Genomic DNA, 23,627 nt, shown 5'->3' on the forward strand with positions numbered 1-23,627 from the left:
TGACAGGAAGACCATCCCACTCATCAATTATAGCTAAACAGTTCTTGGTTGAAAAGAGGAGTGCTGGGCCCTTCAGCTACTCCTTGAGGCCTGCTCTGCTGTTTCTTGTCTGCCACTCCCAAAACTGTGGCTCCAGCTGCTGCCATTTTCCATGCCTTTATTACGAGAGCTGGGCTGCTGGCCATGGGCAGGAGAAGGGAAAGCCTTCATATGACTTCAAGTTAGCTTGATCCTGGAGGTCTCCTTAGCTGATGGCAACACCAACCTAGGCACTAGGTGAAGGAGGCACAGGCCATCTCCCAGATCCACCCTGTGGCTTCCCTGGCCTTTCAGAAATGGAGAACGGAAAAGGAGAGGGAGCCTCAGCATTTCCTGAGGGACTGGCAACAGCTTCGGTATCCAAATTACCTCAGGAGGCTAGTTGGGCTCAGAAAATCCCAGACAAGGGGCTGAGCCCGTGGCGCACTTCGGTAGCGTGCTGCGCTAGCAGCGCGGCGACGCTCCCGCCGCCGTGGGTTCGGATCCTATATAAGCATGACCGGTGCACTCCCTGGCTGAGCGCTGGTCACGGGAAAAAAAAAAAAAAAAAGAAAATCCCAGACAAGGGCTCTGTCTCTCGCAGTCTCCTCTTCCGTCCCTCAGGCAGCCCCTAGCCCTTGCTCTTGGTGCTTCTGCTGACCAAGCTGACCCTAGCACTTGCAGGAAAGCCCAAAGGAGTCAAATTCACGCTGGAGTCATGGTAACCCCCTCATAAGGCAGCTGGGACTTAGAGATCGCTTCTGAGAGTGCTTCTGAAATTCTGCAAAATGTCTGCTCACTAAATTCCCCTGCCATGAATAGGCTAGGATTTCTCCTTGATATAAATTTCCTTTCATCTGTGTCAACAGGAGCGGCCCTATTCCTGAATTATGTTCTTGAATAAATAGCCACACAGGCATGCATGCACACACACACACACATACACACACACAGAGGAAACCACTAGACTCCGGTCTGGGGAGAGAGCTGGACTCGTGGGCAGGGGAATAAAGAGGCATATTTTACTGGCTTCTGTCAAATACAGAATTATAACAAAGACGAAGCCGGCTGATGCCCTGAGTAAACAGGAGTTTAGCAGACAGCCCCGAAACTGCTAATGCAAGCCCTGTGCCCGTCGGAGCCTGGCAGATTTACCGTGGTGCACGGGCCCCATGGAACGCCAATACCACCTGATTTATACACCCGTGCAAAAAAACCTCCCTCTCTAGCTTCAGAGCCTGTAATTTATCACCGACGTTCATAACCATATTGATTGCCTTTAGAAAGGAGGTGCTGTATGCATCGCAAAATCTATGTCTACATGTTAAAAGCGTTTCTGTATAAATCTCCCTTAATACTGGGCTGTTTACTGCTTTCATTAAGGTTATGGCAATAACAACTGTATCTCTAAGTAAATCGAAACATTATTTTTCTGCCCGCCTTAGCACACTCGCTCCATAACTTGGAGCTGGGGCCCAGAGCTACTGTGGAAGGAGCCACACCACCTCTCTGCCATCAGCGGGAACCCGGTGAGAACTGCATGTCCCTATGCGCCTGCGCGAGTGCATGCTCTGTGTGTGTGTGTGTGTGTGTGTGTGTGTGTGTGTGTGTGTGCGTGTGTGCGCGCGCACGCGCGTGCACGATGGTTTAAAACATGATCTTAAGTGCTCATTTTATCAGCCCTCGAAGCTCCCACCACCCAAGGATGGCAGGGCTGGAACACACAGGGGACAGACAGTTGTGGGCCCAGAATACGAATTTTCCTCCTCACATTGAGAGCAGTGGATGGGTTGAGAAGCTGGCCTGCCTGCCCTCGCCTTCCCTGTAGTGGTAAGCATCTAGATGATGCTTGGGTTCTTTTCCTTAAATAATCAGGCCCGTAAACAAACTCCAGGGGCAGGCAGACTCAGGGGGCAGTTGAAATTTTAAATGGTTGGAATTAAACCTCGCGTCAAATACAATTTATGTCCAGGCTCATGTGCTATTAGTTAACTGGGAGCCGAATCGCGGGGGAACAAACAAACGGAGACAGCACGGCGGGGGCTATTAATTGTGTGTGACAGCCGGGCTCCAGCGGCCCTCTATCACTGTTACACACTATTACATTTATCATTAGCTCTCACGGAGTCCTTTGCGCTGCTGCCAGCCCATCCTAGCCAGGGGAGGAGGCCTGCCAGGCGAGAGAGTGTGGGGAGGAAACCCAATGCCATGCTGAAACAACAACCCTGTCGAACTTGACGGAGGACCAGCCCAATCCGCCTGGAGCCTGAGCACCTGCGTCTGCTGTCCCGCTCCCACCCAGAAACAAGAAGAGCGGGGTGGATTGCCTGGGCTTCCCGCCACCTGACAGACAGCACCCGTGCAAACGCCCGGGGTCTCCCTCTACCCGAGGTGCCTGCAGGGAGTAAAGCAAACACATCTGGCTGTGTTCCCTTCCCTTGCCACGGCAGAGCGGCCGTGATTAGCCGCCTGAATGCTTTCTCCAAACAAGTAACTGTTCGATGCCCTCAACTTCTGCCCTTGTCTGCCAGAAAAAAGGTGGCGGACCTTCAAAGATGAAACATACCTGCTTCTTTCAGGCAGCTCAGGCTCCAGAGGAGCCAAAGATGTGGACAGATGCAGCTCAAACAGACTTTCCCCCAGAGGAATAGGCCGGGGAGGTGGCTGCACTTGGTTTTTGAGGGAGGAGAGGGCTGGAGCTTGGGAAGGCAGACTGTGGGTACCACCTGATGAGGCTGAGCTTTCCTTTCTGACGGACCCCCACTGCCCTCCCAGGACGTGAGGGTCAGGCTCAGTCTTCCGGGGAGCACGCCTCACTCCCTGCCCTCTGCCTCTGAGGCCAGGGCCCGCCTGCTCCCTGTCTAGCCTGAGGACAGAGCCAGTGGTGTTAGCATTAGAGACCAGCTAGGGAGGACAGCGTGGGGGGCTGTGTGTGCACATGCGCATGCAGCAGGGGCCCTGGGTGGGAGCCCAGTGTTAGGGGTGGTTAGACACCCGTAAGGACAGGCAGAGAGAATATGTACTCCAGTCCTCACAGTTTATTCTTTCTTTTCTGATACTTTGTCACCATGTCCTGCAAACTGGAAACAGAAAGAAAATGGTGGGCAAGGGGCCCAGAGGAAGCAGACAGAAAAATCACCAGGCAAACAAAGGTGGACCCCACCTGAGACCAGGCAAGGGGGTGAGTGATCGTTTTGTCCTCAGAACCTGGTCTGGGCCATCCCTGGCACCTGTCCCCTGCCCCAAAGGAGCAGGCTCCCTGGGCCACCCTGGACCTGCCTGCAGGATGGGGCCCTGGCCCTGAGGTGGGAAGGAGGCAGGTTTGGGGTCTGCCCAAAGCAGCCGTGGGAGCTTCTCCAGGGCCTGACCTCACCTCCGTGCTGCTGGTCTTCCTGCCTCGTGACTTTCTCCTCAGCCTTGGGCTACAAATCTCACTCTCTCTCCTAAACCAGTCCCTGGGTGGGTTTTATGAGAGAAAATCTCTGGCACAGTAACAAGGCACCAAGCCTTTAAATCTCTGCTCTCCCCAGAGTGGGGCAGGCGCCATTGGAAATGGAGCTAAATGGGGGAATAACTCATCTTGAATAGGCAGAGCTGGAGAGCTAGGTCCTCGGGAGGCCTGAGGAGGGGGTTGGGGGGTCCTCACCCAGGTAGCACTGCCCTACCCTCAGCCACTGCAGGACAGGGTCCACGCTGGGGTCTGGCAGCAAGGGGAGGAGAGCTTGTGGCTCAGTGATGGGGAGACAGGTTGCAGTTGTTTTACCTGGTGACCTGGTTCCAGAGGTGGTCAAGAGGGCCTCTGTGCCAGCCGCAGATGCCATACAGGCCACCCCCTCACCTGTTGATGAGGTCCTCATTCTCGTCACTCTCCATCTCATCCTCGATGGCAGCCTGCAGGTCCCCGATGCGCTTGAATGCCAGTTTTAGGTCGGCCTGCAGGCTCTGGTTAGCAGCCTCCAGACTTTCCAGATCCATCTCCTAGGAGGGAGGGTGGGCAGTACGGTTCACGGGAGGGATGGACCCCTCCAGCTGCCCCAGATAAAGCCTGCTTCATCTCTCCCAGCCATGGGGGAGCAGCATGGGTGCTTCTGTGAGCCTCCAGAGCCTTTTCTGCTCTGGCTTGCCAGGCTGCTGGGGCCCAGCCTCACCTGATGGAGACTCCAATGCCACCCCTGGCTCCCTGGCCCACCCTCAGGGCCTTCTGGCCTGTCCTCTTGACATTTTCCTCCTCCCTCCAATTCTATAAACCACAGTTTCTTTGCGGCCCACCTCCCACCAGCCCAGGGTGAGGGGCACGCTCAGCAGCTGCTCAGAGGGCTGCCAGCGTGGTCCCGTGGGGGCCTTACCAGTTCGTGCTTCTTGCGGCTCGCCTCAGCCTCCTTCCTGGCAAGCTCCCCCATCTCCTCCTTGGTGTCCCGCAGCTGCCGCTGTAGCCTCTTGTTCTGCTCCTTTTCCCGGTTCTCAGCTGCAATGCGCTGATCCCGCTCCTCAGTCAGCTTCTCCATGTTTTCCTTGAGCCGGCTGGCCAGGCTCTGGACAGGTGGGTGGGAAGAAAGACCCAGCATATAGGACCATCAGCCAGGCAGGGACAGGGGTATGGCAGATTCTGGAGTCAGGAAGCCTGGGGCCAAGCATTGGCTCTACCACTCACTGGCTATGTGCGCAAGCAACTCAAGCCCTCTGAGGCTGCCCTTGCTATTCTGTAAAATGGGGAGAATGACACCTACCCTCCAGGGTAATAAATGTACAGGCACTTTGGAAGATGAAAGGTGCTATTATCATTATTATTACCACCAAGACAGAGGGAGTGTTCTGGGCAGAGCCTGGGCCTGGCGGTATTGACATGTGTGTAGGAGCCTCCGAGGTCAACAGAGCTTCTCTCAGAGACTTTGAACCCATAAGCCCCCAAAGCTAGATCCTGCGCTCAGAGGTAAATGGCTTTACTGAGAGCTCCCAGATTAGGAGGAGACTAAATGGTCATCAGATCCCAAGCAGAGAGTCATCTCTCTAAGCCTAATGAATCTCTTCCTTTCAAAACCTGAACACGTTTTCCCCTGACAGGCAGCAGGATGCTGAGTAAAAAGTGACCTGGAGAGAGGGGCACAATGTGAGGGAAGGACCCTGCATCAAGTTCTAATCATGGTTCTATCACTGCCTGGTCCCCTAGCCTCTATGTCTCTAAAATAACAGACATAGGCTCCATGATTGCTCAGAGCCATGTGTGTTTAACATTCCATGAGTCTAAACCACAATACTGCCTTTCTGAGCACAAAGGAACCTGAGGGATGGAATTGAGGGAAGGGACTGGGGCCCAAGAGAAAAGGAGACCAGTCAGCCCTGTATCCACAAGACCAAAGGCTTTGTCTGCCCCTTGACAACTTCATGACTTTAGGCAACCTACTTAGCTCCTCTTGTACGTAATATGGGGATCAAAATACTACCAACCGTACTGTGGTTGTGGTGGGCAGAAAATGAACTATTAAGTTTCCTCTAATTTTTCTAGCTCTCCTAAGGGCTATGACCCCCGTCTTGGGAGGTTCGGTCACATGCTCTTCCTATGTCATGGTTATTAATGCTGTCTGGATGCCCGCCTGTTTCCATCTGTACCCTAGTGCCTGCTCCACGGACTGAAGGATCGATAGGGAAGTGGCAGAGATGTTCCTCAGTGACCACACTCATGCACACAGTTCTTAGGCAGAACTGACGGTGCTTAGACAAATGTCTGTAAGCTTGAGAAGGAGGAGAACTTAAAAATAAGGTGAGAGGACTATAAACCCAAAGAGAGAATTCTGCCTGCCTCTCTCTATCTGCTTTGCCAGAGAGGGAGGGGCTGGAGCATGCTGGCTTCGGGAGGAAGAACAGATAAAAGAGAGGAAAAGAGGTGAACCAAAAAAGGAGAAGGGTTAAAGGAAAGAGAATGAAAAATAGGGCTGGCCGGTTAGATCAGCTGGTTAGAGTGCAGCCTTGTAACACCAAGGTTGAGAGTTCGGATCCCCATACAAGCCAGCAGCCGCCAACAACAGAAAAGAGAATGACACGTAGAGAGAGAGGAGGAATGAGATGGGGAGAAAGGAAGAACTGGGCAGAGGGTAAGAAAGAGGAATAAGATTGGAGAGAGGAAAAAATACAAAGTGAGAGGAAAGAATAGGGCAATAACAAAAATAGAGAGAGAAGGAGGAAAAGCAGAGACGTGAGGGTGGGAAGAAGTGAGAAGAGGGAACATAAAGGGAAGGGAGAGGAAGAGCGAGCGGTGAGATGAGAGAACAGACTCGAGCCCTCACAGAAGTGACGCCATCCGCTGCATATTTATGACCCTGCCAGAGCCGAGCAAGGGGGACAGGCGGGCAGGCGGGCGGCGGGGAGCTCGTGGTGGAGGAAAATATGAAGACGAAAAGCTAAGCTGCTCTGGTCCCTTGGCAGAAAGCAAGCACGAAAACAGAATGTAAAGCAGGCAGGCTCCGCGGTGCCCAGAGAGCAGGCCAGGAGGGGCGGGAGAGAAGCACCCGCCCCGTCAGCTGGCCTGGCAGCTTGGCAGGGGCCTCTGAGGAATGTCCCTGGGCCAGCCCAGCTCTACTGAGCACGCGTGGCTCCAGCTGCCGGGGCAGCTCTGCCATGCACGCTGTGGATCAGTAGAAGCGTGAACCCACCTCTAGCCGCTTCACTTGGGTCCTTTCGAACTCCAGGCGTGTCTCCAGCTCCCGGATCTTGGCTTCCTGCCTGCTCACCAGGGACTTGTCCACCATGGACTGCTCCAGGAACTCCACCTGGCTCTGGAGGGCTTGTAGCTGGGGGGTGAGGGAGGAAGAAAAGAAAGAAGTGAGCCCAGAAAGGGCGGGGGCAGAATCTGGGGCAGGCATATCACCATGGTGACCAGAAGGCTAAGGCAGGGAGGTATGCACAGGGGAAGGAGGAAGGATGGGGCCCTGAGCCAGAGGCATCCCCCATATGCCCCAGCACTTGGCACAGATCTTGCCCTTTGGAGAGAAAGGAGAAAGCTAAAGACCAGAGAGGGAATAGAAATGTGAAATGAGGAAGCTGAAGCCAAAAAGTCTGCTATGGTGATATGGCTCCAAGCCTAGCTCTTTCCACTAATTTACACTGCTCTGTGGATTACCGATGGCAGAGAGAAGTGCTTCCCACACTGTAAGCTCGGGCTTCATCTCCACACATAGTGGCCCCAGCACCCTCTCTGCAAAAAGAGCCCCTGGTCCCCACCTTCTCCTGCAGCTCTTGTTTCTCCTTGTTGGCTTCTTCTAGCTGAGCTTGGAAATCATTCATCTGAGCCAGATCCCGGGAAGCCTGAGAGAGGAGTGAGGGCATCAGAAGCAGGATCCCCCATAAACACCAAATCCAGCCCAGCCCACCCCACCCCCAATGCCAGGGCACATAGGCTCGCACACTGCAACCTCCTAAAAGAAGTGGCAGAAGGATGGTGACTGTGCAGGGTGTGACTGGCAGGGGTACCTGAGCCACAGCTGCCTTGTGCTTCTTCATCAGCTCATTCAAATCCTCCTGATCCTCCTCTAGCCGGTTCTGGATCTCATTCTTCTCACGCTGAAGGCGGCTCAGCTGCTCCTCCAGCTGGACAGAGGCAAAGATAGATCACAAGGCCTCATGTGCCTGAAGGCTCCAGGTGGCAAGTCCAAACCTCCTCCCGAGCCACCTCTTGTACGTGGTGGGGGGTGTGGGTAGGGGACAATGTAGGGGAGATGATGGTGGGGCTGGGCCCACCCACTGGAGTGGGTTCCAGGACCAACAATGCTAGGGAAGTGCCTGTCTTGCTCTGGGCCAGGGAGAGGAAGGAAAAGGCTGTCTTTGCAGTACAGGCAGACCCAGGGCTCTGAGCTAAATGACAGCTGCTTTCTGGCAGCTCTTTTGAGGCTAATGAGAATACAGAAAAGGTCTGCCCAGAACAAATGACCCATCATCCTGGCACTATCAGCCTAGGCCCTGGACTTACATGCACTTTGCCCCCTTCAGGCCCCAGGGAAGGACCCCTCAAATCTGTGAGGCTCTCCTGGCTTGGATTCTCATTTCCCCTGGGACTTCCCACTCCCTGGCTGTCCAGCCCCCAGAGTCAGTCCACTGCTGGGGGGAGGGGAAGAGACAGCCAACAGCAGCTTCAGGAAATGAATGAATCTATTAGCTTGTAATTCCAAACCAAAATGACTGCGTTGGCTCCTTCTCTGTCCCATCCATCTTGTTACTGGGCTGTGGGGAGCTGGAGAAGCCTCCGCCAAGAAATTTATTAACTCGGATTTAAATAAAATGGTAATTTTATAACAGCCTTTTTTAACACAATTAAGGAATTTGAATTACTCACCTGAAAACTGCTGAGAAGCACAAATGTCACGGGGATAAATCAAGCCCATGAGATTGGCATCTCTCAGCAGCCGGGTGACTGGCTAGGGGCCGAGTGAAGCCAACAGCCAAGCCCAGCCTCCTCCCCTGCCCCATTCCCTGCCCAAGGAGATACTGGTAGCTGCATCCCGGTAATGAATTCTCTGCCCATGGATGGGCCATGGGAGAGGTGGGGAATTAAAAGGGAGGCATTAAATAAGAGCTCTAATTAGCTGCCCCTTGGGCTTGTCAGTGGGCTGGGCAGGGGAAGGGGAGGGAAGCCAAGTCATCCCAGCCTCTTATCGGTGTTTCTGCTAATCTCTAGGCACCTGTTTACATCCCTCAGCCACATTAGCTGCCTTTATTTATGGTGTTGGGGCCTGTGGCCAAGCTCCCATAGGCAGGTGGTTGAACAGGGAGAGGGGCCCTTGCCGGCTCCCTCTTCTGTCTGCCCCTCTCCTAGGCCTCTGCTCTGAGTGGGGGGAGGCAGAGGAGGGGCAGCCTGCTCTCCCTGCAGAAAGCCCCAGTGCAAAGGGTCCCTATTTTGGGGGGAAGGGAGTCACTGTCACGCTCTATTCTCCCTCAGCCCCCCTGGGTCCTGCCCTGTGCAACCCGGACCCTCACCGCTGCCTTGGCTTTGGCGATGTCATCAATCTGCAAGTGCAGGTCTTCGATCTCTACTTCCATTGCTTTCCGTGCTTTGACGGCTGCTGCACAGGTGAACTCTGACTCCTCCAGCTGGATACAGAGCCACCCCCACCCCAGGGAGAGACGTCAGCCATTGCCCAGGGCAGGAGGACTGTGCAGGTGCTGGCAAGGGAGAGGGAGCCCAGACGCTCTTCCCTCTTCTGTCCACTTCAGACCCCAGGGTGCGGCCATGCTGTGGCGCACATATAGGCATCTCCTCCTGTGACAGGATGCTGGGCACCAGGCCCCATCCATACCAACATGGGCTTGGCAACCAAAATGAACAGCAGATGCAGACCTGGAGAGTCTGGCTGCTACAAGTGGCTTTCCCCCCTCTCCTGTCACCTTCTTTCCCAAGGACTCCAGAACCCCTGAGAGGAGCAAGAGGGAAAGAGAACTGAAAGAACGAGCTCCACCTCCCTGGAGCCAGTGACTTCCTCCCTGCAGAGATACCTGGTTCTTCAGCTGGGCGATCTCCCTCTTGCTGGGCGCGTTGTTCTTCAGGTGGTCCAGCATGACCTGGGCGTCTGCCAGCAGGGCCTTGGTGCGCTTCAGGTCTTTCCGCAGCCGCTTCTCTGACTCAAAGTCCCGCTGGTTCACCTGGGTGGGCACCAGCAGCTGGGGCTCTGGGCTCCACCACAGGACCTCCTTCTGTCTCCCCAAGCCCATGCCTCACCCCATCCTGGCTCTCAGAGTCCCCCTAATGAGCACAACACTGGAAGTGCCAGGATCATGCCAGCCAATGAGGAAGGCCTGGGTGTGCCAATGTATGGTAATGCTCCCGTCCCATGAGTGACGACAGTGGGCTTTTCGGAGACTCCCGCTCCCAAGGACCCCCAGCCCTCAGGCTGGAGGGGGCAGGCAGATGTCCAGGTCCCATCAGCAGAGCCTCCCCACCCACCTGGTCACTGAGAGTGGTGAGCTTGCTCTCCAGCTCCCGCTTCTCTCGCAGCACCTTCTGCTTGTCCTCATACTCTTCCTCGAGCTGCACTTCCATCTGCTTTAACTGAAGTACCGTGGGGAGAGAAACCCACCCATCCCTTCAGTGTCCAGTGCCAGGCAGTCCCCTTCCCTTCCCAGTTCCCTACCCAGAGAAAGCTTAGTGGGGTGGGGCTGAGCATGGATGACCCCAGATGGGTCAAAACCTGAATTCCAAGTTCCTAGGGTTTCAAAGCAGCCTGGGAGGGAAAGGAGGGATGGCAGGCCACGCATGGCAACCACCTGAGCCAGGGTATGGGACTTCCTTGCAGAGTGGAGACCTATTCAGCCAGGCTAGCTGACCACAGGTGGCACCAGAGCAGCACAGGGGGCACAGGGTGGGCAGCCACTTGGCATAGAAAGCAGGGAACATTAGTTCCTCAAGGGCCCTAGCTTCTCTACAGACTCTGAGCAAACACATCCCAGCCACTGCCAGGAGCTCAAGAGGAGGTCCCTGGTCCAGAATGAAAATGGAAGACTGTCACCAAGGCAGGGAAACAGAAAGCCCCTTACTTTAAAGCAGTGATGGGCAGCAGGCGGTCATACCAGACAGTAGGTGTTCAGATGCCTTACCTTCTTCTGACATGACTGCCGGGCCTCCTCCACCTCCTCATCCCGACTCTCCATCTCCTTGGAATGGGTCTGTCTCATCCGCTCCATCTCCATCTCTAGACGCAGCTTGGCCTGGAGGTGGTTGGGAGTAGGGACTGGGTTCCTTTCCCAGCAGTGCCCTGCCCCCTGCCCCCTGCTGTGTGGCTCTCCGAGGCTCAGGAGCAGAGAACATCTCTGCCAGCCAGTTCCCTCCGCCCACACCTTGCTCCTGTGGCAGCTGGCTTCTCCAGAGAAGCTGAACTCCCTTACTAGATGTCTGGCACAGGCTGGGAGAGAGGCTGCTGGGGGTGGGGACAATGCTGCAGCTTTTCCATTTGGCCTGCAGGCTCCAGCTCCCTGAACTGATGGGGTGGCTCAGTGGCAGTGGGTGGGCTCATGGATCCTGAGCCCCTCATTATCAGAGCTCAATCAGGATTTGTTTCTGTGGAAACTCCATGAAAGCTTAATTGTCTTCACACTGCAGCTGGTATGGATCAGGTGCTCACTCAGCATTTTGTGAGTAGGTGAATGAGTGAACAAATGAATGAATGAATGTGGGATCCTGCCCTCTTCTGGCTCATGCCCGGGGTTAGCTGTGGGGATGGTGGTGTCTCCTGCTGTACCTCATCCCTCCCTTGGCCATGCCCTCTAGCACCTGCTCCAGCATCTGGATGGTCCCCGCTTGCTCGTCCAGCTCCTCCTCCTGATCCTTGACCTTGGCCTCCAAGTCTCGGAGCTGTTTCTTGACCTTGGCCAGAGAGGCCTCGTCCTTGGACTCTTGGGAAGAAATGTCCTGGAGCTCAGCCTCCAGTGAGACGACCTTCTGGGTGAACCCTGCAATGTCCATGTCTTTTTCCTGGAGCAAAAGAGAAGAGGAGCTTGGTGTTGGGCTGGTCCCAGCCTGTGAGGGGGATGGAACATGGGTGGCAGCGGCTGTACCCACCTGCAGTTGCTGCTTCAGGCTGAAAGCCTCCGCCAGGAGCATGTCCTTCTCACGCTGCAGCTTCTCCCGCTGCAGCTTCTCCCGCTGGGCCTCTTCGTGTGCCTGCGAGAGCTCACTGTCAAACCTGTGAGGGAGTGAGGTGGCTCCATCAGGGAAGGGAAGAGTCAGGTCCCCAGCACATGGAGACTGCCAGGAAGCAGAGCTACAGATAGGGACAGGACACAAGCAGGGATGTAGGGACTCATGCAGCCCTAACCTGGGGCCAGTGGTGAGGTGGGGATGACATTCAGGGGTTACAGGTCAAGCCACTGAGGCCCTGCTGAGCAACCAGGTCTGGGATGGGGATGCATTTCATCGAGCAAGCCCTTTCACACAGAGGGCCTAGGAGGGACCCATGGACTGCTTCCGGGGAGGAGGTGGACAGACGCTCTCCTCAGGGCTTAGGTCTCTACATTTTCCATTTCATCCGACCAAAGAATGAGGGACCAGCGTGAGGGCAGAGCAGGCACTGGAATGGGTAGAAAAGGACGTCCTGCCTCTTCCAACTCACTTTCCACAGTTCAATTTAGCAACTGTAGGTGGAGCTGCTGGCTCTTGCCCCTGCCTCCAGACCACCTGCCCCAGCAGTATCCATGTCACCACTAGGACACCCCATGCCAGGCTGGAAGCCAGCATTGCCACTGTGCCCAGCTGGCAGTGTGCTTCAATGGGCACACAGTGGGGGGCCTCTTTCTCCACCCCTCCACTTCCCAGCCTTCCATTTCCCACCCAGTGACAAAATAAGAAGCAAATTGCTGAAATTCCTCTTAACACCTTCCCTGAATAGCTAATCAGGTACCCCCGCAACCAACCCCACATCAATAAAAAAGTAAGAAAACTCCAGGCAGCTGAAACCTAATAAGTTGCCCAGCAGGGAATGCGATGGCACAGTAACTAGGCTGAGCTGGCACTGTCATCGCGTGCTCAGAAGGGGGGTTCCACTAAGCGTGCCAGTCTTTTGGTAAAAGGGTTGGGTGGGGGTAAAGATAACAACGAGGGAGGTGGACAGTCACGGGGCTGGGAGGAAGGAATAGAAAACATTCCTCCTTCCCCTCACTCTGCTCAAGGCAGCAGCCCTGCTGGGAACATGGTAGTAAGTCCAGGAGGCTGGGGGTGACCCAGGGTCACTGGAAGGGATCTGCTCTGTCATCCTCACTCCCAGGGTGTTGGGTGTGGGCTGCCCCTTCACAAAGGCAACTGGTGCCTCTGCTGAGAAGCCCTTTCCCTGCAGAGGGGGAGCGGCTGTTCCCACTCCCCGGGGCACCCTGCTGCTCCCAGGGTATGTGGGTTCCTTGGTGTTGCTAATAAAGGCATCCCATTCCCATCCCCAGCCAGGGAAATTAATTTAGATTGGATTTTCTCCTGTGAGGGCCACCCCCCTCCTTTGTGTCATTACCATAATGAGATGGAAGTGGCACGGTAGTTTAACGACATTAGTCAAGACAGTATGTTTGTGTAGCTGAGGAAAGTGAGAGAGACACAGAGCCCATGGGGGCAATGGGCAGGGACGGGGCAGGGACGTGGTGGTCCCTGCACGGGGACTGACTGATGCCTGTCCTCACTCAACCCAGAACATGGGGACAGGTACACACTGGGGGAGCACATCCAGGAGCAGAGGCCTGAGCAGGCCTTCATTGGGGGTATAATCTGAGTCCTCCCTGGAAGCCAGGACGGAGCCCCTGTTCACATTACATGACGAGTGACCATGCAGGAAAGGCCCCTGGATACATTCATGTCCTCCCTTCTTTCCTCCATGGAGGGGGAGGAGGGAGCCCCATCTATGGCTATTCTAGAAAGTTTTATGAGCTCACCCACCTCCTCTGCTTCTTCTCCAGCTCATGGTTGCGGACCTGCTGGCCCTCCAGGTGCAGTTTGGTGTCCTGCAGCTCAGCCGTCAGCCGCTGGCACTTCTTCTTGAGCTGCTGCAGAGCCCGCTGGCTCTCATCACTATCTGCCTGCAGGTCCCCAAGCTAGGGGCCAAGGTGGAGACAGGGTCAGCAGCCACCGAGAGGCCCGGAAGCATTGATGGGGAAGGTGAGGAGAGGGAGGGAGGTGGGGGAGGGGAAGACCCAGGCACGAGGGATGACGTCAGGGTCATCCAGTAACCTCAGAAGCTTTAACAATAGTTTGCTCCTGTGGTCCCTGCACGGAGAGGCTAATGCATCAACCTTCCCTCTTCCTCCCAGGGTCTGCCCAGCCCCTCCAAGGCCCAGGCCTCACCCGCCTCTCCAGCTGCCTCTTGTTCTGCTGCTCCACCTCCAGCTTGTCCTCAAACTCCTGCTGGAGGCGCTTCTTGGTAAAGTCCACCTCCCGCATAGCGCGCTCATACTTCAGCCGCCACTCTCCTCCTGTGGGGTGGGGGCAGACAAGGGAGGGCGGAGGTGCCCAGAGTCCTCAGAATCCGGGCAGAGGGGAAGGAGGCTGGGGCAGGGAGAGCAGCAGATGGAGCCAGCCAGAGGGACTCAGAAAGGACTCTGGAATGACGGCTTTTTCTTAAGGCAGAAGCCACTAGCCAGGAAAAGACTAGAGGGGGTGAAGTGGCTACATGTGCTGTCCTCTCCCCAGGGACTGCCAGGACCATGGCCCTCAGAATCATCATCATCATGGTTGTTATCGCCCTACACAATAATCCCTTGCATTTACTGGCACCTCCACTTTCTCATCTATTCCACTTTAGTCTCATAACAGCCCTACAGAGAGGAGACAGACCTGGACCCGGGTTGTGATCATCCAGGGGTGGGCACCAGGGCTTGTCACTCAGGCCACTGCCAAGCTCCTCTGGCTTCAGACCTACCTGCATCATCATCATCCATGTCCCCATTGATCTCAGCTGCCCGGATAAGACGGGCCTCCATCACCTCCATTTCCATCACCTCCATTTGCTTCTTCAGTGCATCGTACTGGGTCTGCAGACGAGGGGGTGATGAGGAGTGCGGTTCTGCCCTCCGCGCAGTACCACCCACTCTCCGAACTGCACGGACCACGGTCACACGCTAACCCAGGGCAGACAGGGATGCAGGACTAGTGGTGAAGATGCCAACTGTCTCTGGGGGGAGCAGACGGGCACTAGGGTGTGGCGGTCCCTAGCCTGGCTGTCCTCACCCCAGCCCTGCCCTCACCTGCAGCTCCTTCATCTCCTTTTCAGCTCGGAGCCTCTCCGCTGTCTCCGCATCCAGCAGCTGGGAGGCGGACTCTCCCGTGTTACGTTCATCCGTCAGCTCCGATGTCAACTCGGAGATCTGGGGTTGGAGGAGGGAGTCACCACCAGTTGGAGAGCCTGCCTCACTCAGCCAGAACACCAGGGGGCCTCCGTGGGCCGGGTCACCCTGAGACGGTGGGCAGTCTGTCGGGTGCCAGGAGTCACTCACCCGGGTCTCCAGCCGGTCACTGTTGAACCGCAGCTCGTTGCGCTCCTTCTCCACCTTCTCGAGCTTGCTCCGCAGCTGCTGGATCTCTTCCTGGGGTGGAGCAAGCGGGCAAAGTGAGCTGGAGGCACTGTGAGGGGCTGGGGCCCAGGGTCTGCACCTCAGTGGGGAACAAAGCCGATGAAGCTTGGGCCCAGACACAGGGGAGAAGGCATGTCCCCAGCAGGACAGCCACAGCTTCCCAGGGGCTCCTATGCCTAGACTGTTCCCCATAAGCTGAGGATGCCTGAGATTTTATCCTAAGAGCCTACCAGGGGCTCAGTCAGCACCCCAAAGTGACACCTGCTTGACGGGCATAGTTGAAGACAACAGTTCTCTGGACTAAACAAAGGAGCATTGAGGAGCCCAAGACAAGCCAGCAAGGCACCTGCTCACATGGATTCCCTCCTGGAGACTCGGCCCTCCCCAGGCTGGTACGTACGTCTCTGTTCCGGATCTGCTCCTCTGACAGCTGTACTTGGATGAGGGGCCTCACGGTGGTGAAGAGCTTCCACCAGAGCCAGTCCTTCACCCCTTTGTTCTTCTTGATGTTCTTCTGCACGCAGCGAATGGCCAGGTCCTGGATCTGCAGTTGGCGTGGGGGAGGTACATGGCAGCACTCTTAGTCCCGCTGGCCAAGCCCACCACCAGCACAGCCTCTGGGGTTGTTCCTCTGGCCCCCTGACCCCATGTCAGACACTTGCCTTGCACCCCTGGCCTCCCTCCATCCCTCAGAGGGTGGGCAGCACAGACCAGCCCTGGGCGCACTGTACTGGGCACTAACCACCCCACCATCATTAGGAATAATTTCATCTGCTTTATTTGCTGCCTGATTATTTCCAGCACCCTGGCCTAGCTGTGCTATAAAACCTAATCTTGCTGAAACACAAGAGGCGGCAGTGCTGGCTGTTTTATGGACTTGCTAATAAGAAAAGGAGTCGCTGACACAGCTCCTTAATCTTCATGGAGCAGCCTATGATTTGGAGCCCACCTTTGCCTGGGCCTTGCCTCCCCCTCAACCCAGACCTCTGACCAGGCCACAAGGGCACACCAGCACACTCACTGGCACTAGGGAGCTGCCCATTCCCTACCCTGACCCAGGGCATGGTCCCTGGGAGCTTCCTGCCTCTTCTCACCCAGAAAATGATAACCCATAGCCCCAAGACCAGGCTCCTGCCCCTGAGTGTTTCCTTGAGTCCCTCACCCCAGGAACTTAGCTGTGCCCATCTAGGCTGTGGAGTGCGAGGTGATGTCAGTACCTTTCTCTTCTTGAAGTGCTGGCGGGCGAGGTAGCCTCTGCAGGCTGCCTGGAACAGGGTTAGGTTCCTGCTGGTTTGCTCGTCTCGCTGCTCCTCCAGCCGTGCCAATGTGCCCACCCGGAAGAACAACTGTGGAGACACGGGTCAGGTGAGGGCAGGAGACTAGGCTGAGGAGCCCAGCAGAGGCAAGGGAGGCAGGTGGGGAGAAAGCAGTAGCTGGCACAGGGAACTGCAGGCCAGGGAGTATGGCCCTTGGCTTGGGAAGAGCCTGAAAATGCAACTGACCAAGGGAGGAGGGGAGCAGCAAGAGGAGGCCCTGGGAAGGCTGCGGGAGGAGGGCCCTGCTGGGGGCTGGGGAGGTTTTGGAAGGCGAGGAGTGAGGTGGAAGCTTTAAGTCAAAGAGAGATGAAAGGAGAGGGAAGCCAGAGGGAAGATACCTGAGACGAGCAAGGAAATGGAGCAGTCCCTGGTCAAACAGAGCAAGGGCACCCTTCAGCAACATCTGTGTTGGCTTCTTCCCCCAGGACGGCCCCCAGCATCATCAATGTCCCCTGTGCCCATGCCCCTCCCCAGACCCAACCACCGGCTCCAGCCCCTCTTGACATCCAGCCGCCTGGGATCAGGTGAGTGGATGGCAGAGGATGTTCGCATGTGGGAAGAGGATGCAGGAAGCAGCGTGCAGAGGAAGAAGGGGAGAGAAGGCGGGGCAGTGGGAGGAAGCTTCTGCCCTTCTCCTCCTCCCCACTCGGTTTCATTTCAGACGCTCTCCTCTTTCATGTGCCAACACCACCCCCTACACACACCCAGGTTTCACCTTCTCATGAAGAAGTCAGTGAGGTGGGCGGGGGTTGGCCCTGCCAAGGGACCTGTCATACAGGTTTGGGGGCCGGAGGGCAAACGTGAGAAACCAGCTGGGCACCCCCTCACCCAGTCTTTCCTGTGCTCTTCCCTGCCCTGAGATGGGGCCGGGTAACAACTTCCCTACTAAGAGAAGAGGAACAAGGTTGGGGGACTGGCGGGTGAAAGAAAGACTGTTATTCTCGAGACAGGACAAAGAGACACCTACATATATGCCCACCTCCACCTGGCACAGAACACAGAAAATTCCCTTTTGTGGTGTAAAGAGAAGATGTGAACTGTATGAGAAATACAGGTTATATAAATGTACTCAGAGCCAACAGGTACAGGATCCCAAGGCCCCCTTCAGGGAGGAGGTGGTGAGAGGGCCTAAACTTGCTGCTGAGAAAACTTTGCCTCTGGCGACTCCACAGAAACCTAGTCCCTTGAGGCTGAACTTGGAAAAAGCCAGCTCAGTCCTTTGTGATGCTTCTCCAAGTCCCAAGGCAGGGCTAAGTGGGATCTCCCATGGGTCTCAAGCCCTGCCTGAGCCCCAGTTTCCCATAATGTGTGAGCCTGAAATTCCAGCATGGGGTAGGAATATCCCTGGAGGTGGGCAGACATGCTTGGTTAGCACACACAGCTATCTGACCAGGGCAGAAGTGAGGTGCCAGTGTGAGGGACGGAGAAAGGCCCAGGAACACAATCAGAAGAGAAAGAATAGTCTAGAGGCTAGAGCAGTGAGTCTCAAACCTCTTTTGAACATGTGTAGGGTTAGGGTCCTTTTGAGTATTAGGTGAAAGCCCAGAGACATCTCCTACCAAAATGCCCATTCATACCAATTTTTCTAATGTCAGGAGGCTCTAAGACTCCCAAAGTCCTTACCTGAACCCTCAGACTCAAATTAAGACCCCTTTCCTCTGAAGCAATGTGATGAATGCACATGGAATCCTTGCTCACCAGTCGATCGATGCTAACCACAGCCTAGAAGACCTGAGCTTTCTCTCCTAAACCAGAGTGACAAAACACCCAATTTGGCCCCTAGCTCTCACCCTGGCATGAGTGGGCCCTGGGGCTGGCCTGCCTCAGCTGGGCACAGGGGATGACTTGGGAAGGCAGAGGGTCTGAGACGGCATGTGGGAAGAGGACCAGCCTGTACAGGCCCTCTCCTGCCCAAGGTATGCTTGGGAACCCAGGAATCAGCTTGGAGGAGGTACCACCCCCACTGTCAGCCAGTAGCAGCTCAGCCTGCAGAGGGGCAGGAGCCAGGTGGAAAAGCCTGGTGTGAGCTAACCCAGGGAGAGATTAAGCAGCTGAGGTACAATTCTGACTGCAGACAGCCCCAGGAAGGAAGCCAGCAGGCAGCTCCTGAGCTTGAAAAAGCTGAGGTTGGGGAGGTGGCCAGAGAGAAAGGAGGTGAGCCAGAAAGAGAGACAGACAAATCAGCAATCAAAAGAAGATGACACAGAAAGAGGGCAGGACCACAAAAGACACAGAGAACAAGGAGAGAGCCAGAGACAAAAGAGGAATAGAGACCAGCAGGGACTGCTGGGGCCGGAAGGAAAAGGGAAAACTAGGGGCAGCAGAGACAAAGATGGGAAGACACCAACGACAGAGATGGAAAGACAGAGGGATTCGCAGTGAGGAGGGGCAGGAGAAACCAAGAAAGTGACTCAAAATGCAGAACAGAGAGGACAGAACAGAGTGGACAAGTAATAAAGCCTTTTTCTCAAGCACCTCCTTCCACCTCATGCTCCCCATGGGGCCCTGGGTCCCAGAGCTCTTTCCTTTCTGCTGACAGACTGACAGGTCCAGGGCCCTCTCTGGCTCCCCACTGCCCTGCCCTCCACCCCAGCCCTTGGAGCACATACGCGGATGCTGCCTGTCCCAGCTTCCCAGTCCTGGGAGAGAGGGGCGGGCCGGGCTTCCTGCCTGTGGGGTGATGTGGCAGACTGGCACCCAGGGCGGGCATGCCTGCCTTTTATGTGCCACGTTCCATTCAGATGAGGAAATTGGCCTGTGGGCAGGTGGTGGTGGCACAGCCTTGCCATGTCCTGCTTGCTTTTCTGGGACGCTGGCAGCCCTAGACAACTCTCCAAAGAAGGCTCTGCCCTCTGGAGCATGCCACCTACTGTCCTCTGCTTCTTCCGACTCACCTCCACTGACCCTGGACCCTGTGTCTCCCCCACTCTCCATGCCAGGACTCAGGCCAAGTTCAGGGCCATCTTCCAACCCACTCCGTCCTGATGTCATGGAGGTGTTCATGGCACTGAACAAGCCAGTTATCCAGAGGGAGGCAGAGTCAAGTTTGCTGCATCTGGAACATCTACCTTCCTCACCCCTGACCCTGAAGGGGGCAGCTTGAGAGGAGGGGCGGGGCTGGGGGGCAAGACTCAGAAGGGGCACCAGGAGACTCCCGAAGTCTGACTGAGCAGGGAGACCAGGAGGTGAGGGCCCATCACCTGACAAGGGTGAACAGAGAGTGAGGGCCCAACTGCCCTCCATCAGGAACTCACCCGGCTCAGGCCCATGCAGCAGCTGCTCTTCTCCAGGTCCAAGGACTCCAGCAGCTCCTCCACTGCCTGTGGAGAGAGGTCTCTATCAGGATCCCACCAGGGCCTCCCCATCTCCATGCAGGGCTCTGCCCAGTCACTCAGTCCTTCCCCTTCCTCCACCCCAGACAGTCCATGATTTATTCAATGAGCACTCCTGGTGAATTTCTGCAGTATCAGCTACCATGTTTAGGCTCTGGGGACACAGAGATGACTACAAGAGGAACAAACTACCTTGTTTGGGGGCAAGACAAGTGCACTAGCGAAGTACACAGAGGAGGAGGCATCTACCTCAGCCAAGGGGACCATGGAAGGCACCCAGGAGAAGGTTCTGTTTGTCCTGACAATTTCGATACAAACGACAAAGTAGGGGCGAGGGCATTTCAGGCAGAGGAAGCCGCCTGAGCAAAGCCCTATAAGCACAAGACAGCAGAAGGCACTGAGGGAGCTCCAAGTCGTCACTATAATTGGGGATGGAAGGGATAGTTAGGGTACAAGTAGAGAGGGGCAACAGCCAAAGTGTGCGGAGCCCTGGGTGCTCTGGGAGTCCCTGGAGGGCTCTCTTGGGGAGGGAAATGATCAGATTTGCATTTTGCAGAGATCCCACTGGCAAATGGGTGGCAGATGGATGAAGCCCCCGCTTAGGTGGTAAGCCACAGGAAAGGAGGCTAGAGCCTGACCCAAAGGAAAGTCAGGAGGGGAAATGCAGGAGATGTTAAGGAGACAGAGCCTTGCTGGATACGGTGGTTGGGGCTGGAGGGGGTCCATAAGAGAGAGGAATCTAGGGCTGTACTGTGGCTTCTGCCTTATATAACTAAATAGAAAATGGTGCCATTCTCCAAGGTAGGGAACACAGGATGAAGGAGGAAGTTTGGGAGGAGCTAGAATGAGTTTGGTTTGAACACACAGAGTTTGAGGTGCCATAAGGCATACAGGTAGAGAAGTCCAGAAGGCAGCAAGATAGAAATGTGTGTCTGGAGCTCAGGAGAAAGGCCTGGGTTAGAGGTATTGATTCAGTAGTCATCAATACATATGTGGTAATTGAAGTGATGGGTGTGAATGAGGTTGTCCAGGAAGAGGGTGTAGGAAAAGAAACACACACGGCCAAGGAGAGCGTCTTAAGGAGGAGGGAGACCTTTACTTATGGGGCAAGTAGAAGATGAGCAGCTCTGAGGAAGTGAGAGCAGAGATAAGAGGGAGCCAGGAATAGCAGCAAAAAAGCCAGGCAGAGAATGTTCCAAAAAGAATGAAGCCATCAACAAGGTCACATTTTGCCAAGAATTCAAGTAGCAGAAGGACAGAAAGTGCCACTGGCTCTGGCAATATGGAGGGCATGGGGAGAGGAGAAGATGGGTCGCAGGGTGTCAGGGAGCGGGAGCCAGGCAGCTATGGGTGGAGGAATGAATAGTGGCCGGGGCAGGGGCGGCAGGAAGAAGGTAAGTATTGATGGTACGGGGTAGGAGAGAGACAGAACACAGTCCACCATGAGAGAGGGTTGATAGAAGGGCCCCTTCAGAGAGCAATGTCTGCGGAATGTCCCTGCACTGAGAGAAAAGAGCCAGGAAGGAAGAAGAGGCTAAGGAACAGGAGAGCAAAAAGATAGAGCAGGTCTCTGGGGAGATCACACGGAATGGATTTCCAATTGTGGGAGGAAGGGACTGGACAAGAGGAGGGACACCTCTCCCCCCAACACAGGAGGGGTGAGGGTAGAAGGAGGCAGAAGAAGAGACAATTGAAGGTAGAAGAAGTTGGAGCCTTGATTTTTATCAGTTTGGAGGCAAGGTCATCTGCTGGGAAGATGACCTGGGAAGGTCGGGTAGGGGAGGATTTGAGGAGAAAGATGGAGAACAAAATAGCAGGTAAGGAGCTTGCAATCAGGGCCTGATAGGGATGGGACACAGGGAAGACTTGCTGGGCCACCCAAGGGCCTACCTACAGCTGAAGATCATGAACTGGTGGGAATTCAAGTCTACATTCAAGTTGTATAATTTTCTTCTACAGCCCTTGAGAGCCCAAAACGAGGAGTGCAGGCACCCACAGGCTGGGCTTTCACAGGGTAGGGGTTTGGCAAGGCAGGTGCTATGGGAGGCTCAGGGGAGCAGAGGATGGTGAAGTCCAAGTGACTGGAGGGTTGGACCATGGGATTGCTGCTAAGTGGAAAAGGAAGTGCCATCAGGAGAGAATTGAATAACAGAGAAAATGGAGTGGGGTCCAGAAATGAGAGGTCTTGATGGAGTCAAAGAGCATGTGTCCTGAGAGGAAGAGGAGTGAGACACACAGGTAGGGGGCTATGGTCAGAGAAGGCCACGCTGGATTTCAGGATTTTGAGATAGAGCATTTCCAGGGATGACGAGGTGCCAGTGTGGCCATGAGTAGGAGGTTGGAATGGAGGTCAAGGGCCAGTGAGAAGGAGGCTGAGACAGGCTATCTACATCACACCAAGGCTGCCTAGGACACCAGCAGGCCTGAGGATGGAGAGAAGGTCTTTGAGGGCTCCACGAATGTGAGTCTGTGACTCAGGTGCAAGGAGAGGAGGACACACGGAGAAGGCTGGACATCACTGCGGGGCTTCCTGCCCTCTTCTGCAGTTCCCTCCCTCCTAGGGAAGCCATCCGAGGGTCTGAGGTGCCTTCAGAGTCAGGCTGGGTGCTGGAGGCCAGAGCATAGTGAAGGAGCATTCTTCTGCTCAAGGAGCCCTTTGGAGCTGCCTCTGGGGGTCAAGATGACAGCCTAGAGTGGCAGAGAGACACCCCTTCTGCAGCCATGATCTCACGCTCACCCTGGCTCCAGGGAGGTCTTGCCATATCACCCTTCTTCCTAGGAAGGATGCTTGCCCCAGCCCTGGATGGCTTCCTGCTGCAGGAACCAGTCCCTGACACGGAGGCCAAGGCTGAGGGGCCTAGGTGCCATCAGTGGGACACCCAGAACACTAGCTCTCACCTGTCTCCTGGGAGGCCCCGGCCCTGGCCCTGGCCATTTGGATGACTGTCTGGATCACCAGAGAGCAGACAGCCCCAGCTCAGGCCTCCAAAGTCTTCTCCAATTCCTGCAGTTCATGCCCTGGCTGCCTTTTCCCCACTGCCACAGCTTGGTGCCCCTGTCCTGGCCCTGGCTGGCTGAAACCAGGAGCCTGAGTAAGGGCCACCCACCTGTCCTTAGGGGAGGAAGGGCAGCTGCTTGGAGGGGTCTGAGTGGAGGGAGAGGGGTCTGCTGGGGGTCTGGGGCTCCAGACCTACCCGCTTTTCATCCACCACAATGTAGTTGCGTCCATGTTTCTTGGTCAGATGCGGGGCCAGGACTTCGAAGCGGCGGCGGAACTCGGAAAACACCATGTGGTCAGGGTAACCTAGAGAGACAACAGCCCAGAGCCAGGTCCATCACACCTTGCCTGCCCCAGCACACCTCAACAGCCACTGGTGCCCAGGCAGCTGGTGGGGAGCCACCCGAAGGGGAAGAAACTGCAGTTGAGGCAGGTCCAGAAAGGAGAACTGAGAGGAAGGAGGCAGGGTTGGAGGAGGAGGCTGGGAGGACAGCTAGGGCTGCTCCACAGCGGCACAGGGAGGTTTAAAAAGGGAGCAGCCTCCTTTAGAGGGAAGCAAGTTCCTAGTCAGAGAGGCTCGCAAGTGGGTGTGGGGGGAGGTGACCACTTGGAAGGAACGCCGTGGGATCTGGATGATGTGCTTTCTAGTCTTCTGAGTCTATGACTCTGTGATAACCCAGAGGGAACTATGCCTTGAGGACTTGATAAGAAAAACAGCAGGGCATCAGGGGTTAGCTTTGAGGCAAAGTACACATGCCTGGTATTGCAATCCTGGCCCCACTTCTTATGATCATGTGACTTTGCGCCAGTCACTCAACCTCTCTGAGCCTCAGTTTCTTCACTATATGAGGGCCATAGTATTTATCTTGCATAGTAGACATGGGTGTTAAATAAGAAAATATGCAGAAAGCACAGCTTGGCTCACTTGGTGGACGTTCA

The 23,627-nt window shown here is 55.5% G+C and overlaps 1 protein-coding gene across 1 annotated transcript in view; it reads right to left on the reverse strand.

The window, feature by feature from the left end:
• The window catches only part of MYO18A (myosin XVIIIA), a 94,485-nt gene that overhangs the window by 17,726 nt on the left and 53,132 nt on the right, over window positions 1-23,627 (reverse strand). The window contains exons 19-39 of the mRNA XM_063109250.1: window positions 22,885-22,994; window positions 19,613-19,678; window positions 16,260-16,388; window positions 15,443-15,586; window positions 14,965-15,054; window positions 14,716-14,835; window positions 14,391-14,502; window positions 13,817-13,944; window positions 13,412-13,566; window positions 11,558-11,681; window positions 11,270-11,470; window positions 10,597-10,707; window positions 9,947-10,051; window positions 9,499-9,645; window positions 8,983-9,096; window positions 7,483-7,599; window positions 7,234-7,317; window positions 6,666-6,803; window positions 4,365-4,550; window positions 3,857-3,996; window positions 3,054-3,098 (exon numbers count right to left, since the gene is read on the reverse strand). Coding sequence (XP_062965320.1) covers window positions 3,054-3,098; window positions 3,857-3,996; window positions 4,365-4,550; window positions 6,666-6,803; window positions 7,234-7,317; window positions 7,483-7,599; window positions 8,983-9,096; window positions 9,499-9,645; window positions 9,947-10,051; window positions 10,597-10,707; window positions 11,270-11,470; window positions 11,558-11,681; window positions 13,412-13,566; window positions 13,817-13,944; window positions 14,391-14,502; window positions 14,716-14,835; window positions 14,965-15,054; window positions 15,443-15,586; window positions 16,260-16,388; window positions 19,613-19,678; window positions 22,885-22,994 — 2,566 coding nt within the window. The remainder of the gene's footprint in view (window positions 1-3,053; window positions 3,099-3,856; window positions 3,997-4,364; window positions 4,551-6,665; window positions 6,804-7,233; window positions 7,318-7,482; window positions 7,600-8,982; window positions 9,097-9,498; window positions 9,646-9,946; window positions 10,052-10,596; window positions 10,708-11,269; window positions 11,471-11,557; window positions 11,682-13,411; window positions 13,567-13,816; window positions 13,945-14,390; window positions 14,503-14,715; window positions 14,836-14,964; window positions 15,055-15,442; window positions 15,587-16,259; window positions 16,389-19,612; window positions 19,679-22,884; window positions 22,995-23,627) is intronic.

This window comes from Cynocephalus volans, chromosome 10 (genome assembly GCF_027409185.1).
Source record: "Cynocephalus volans isolate mCynVol1 chromosome 10, mCynVol1.pri, whole genome shotgun sequence".
Lineage (NCBI taxonomy): Eukaryota > Metazoa > Chordata > Mammalia > Dermoptera > Cynocephalidae > Cynocephalus > Cynocephalus volans.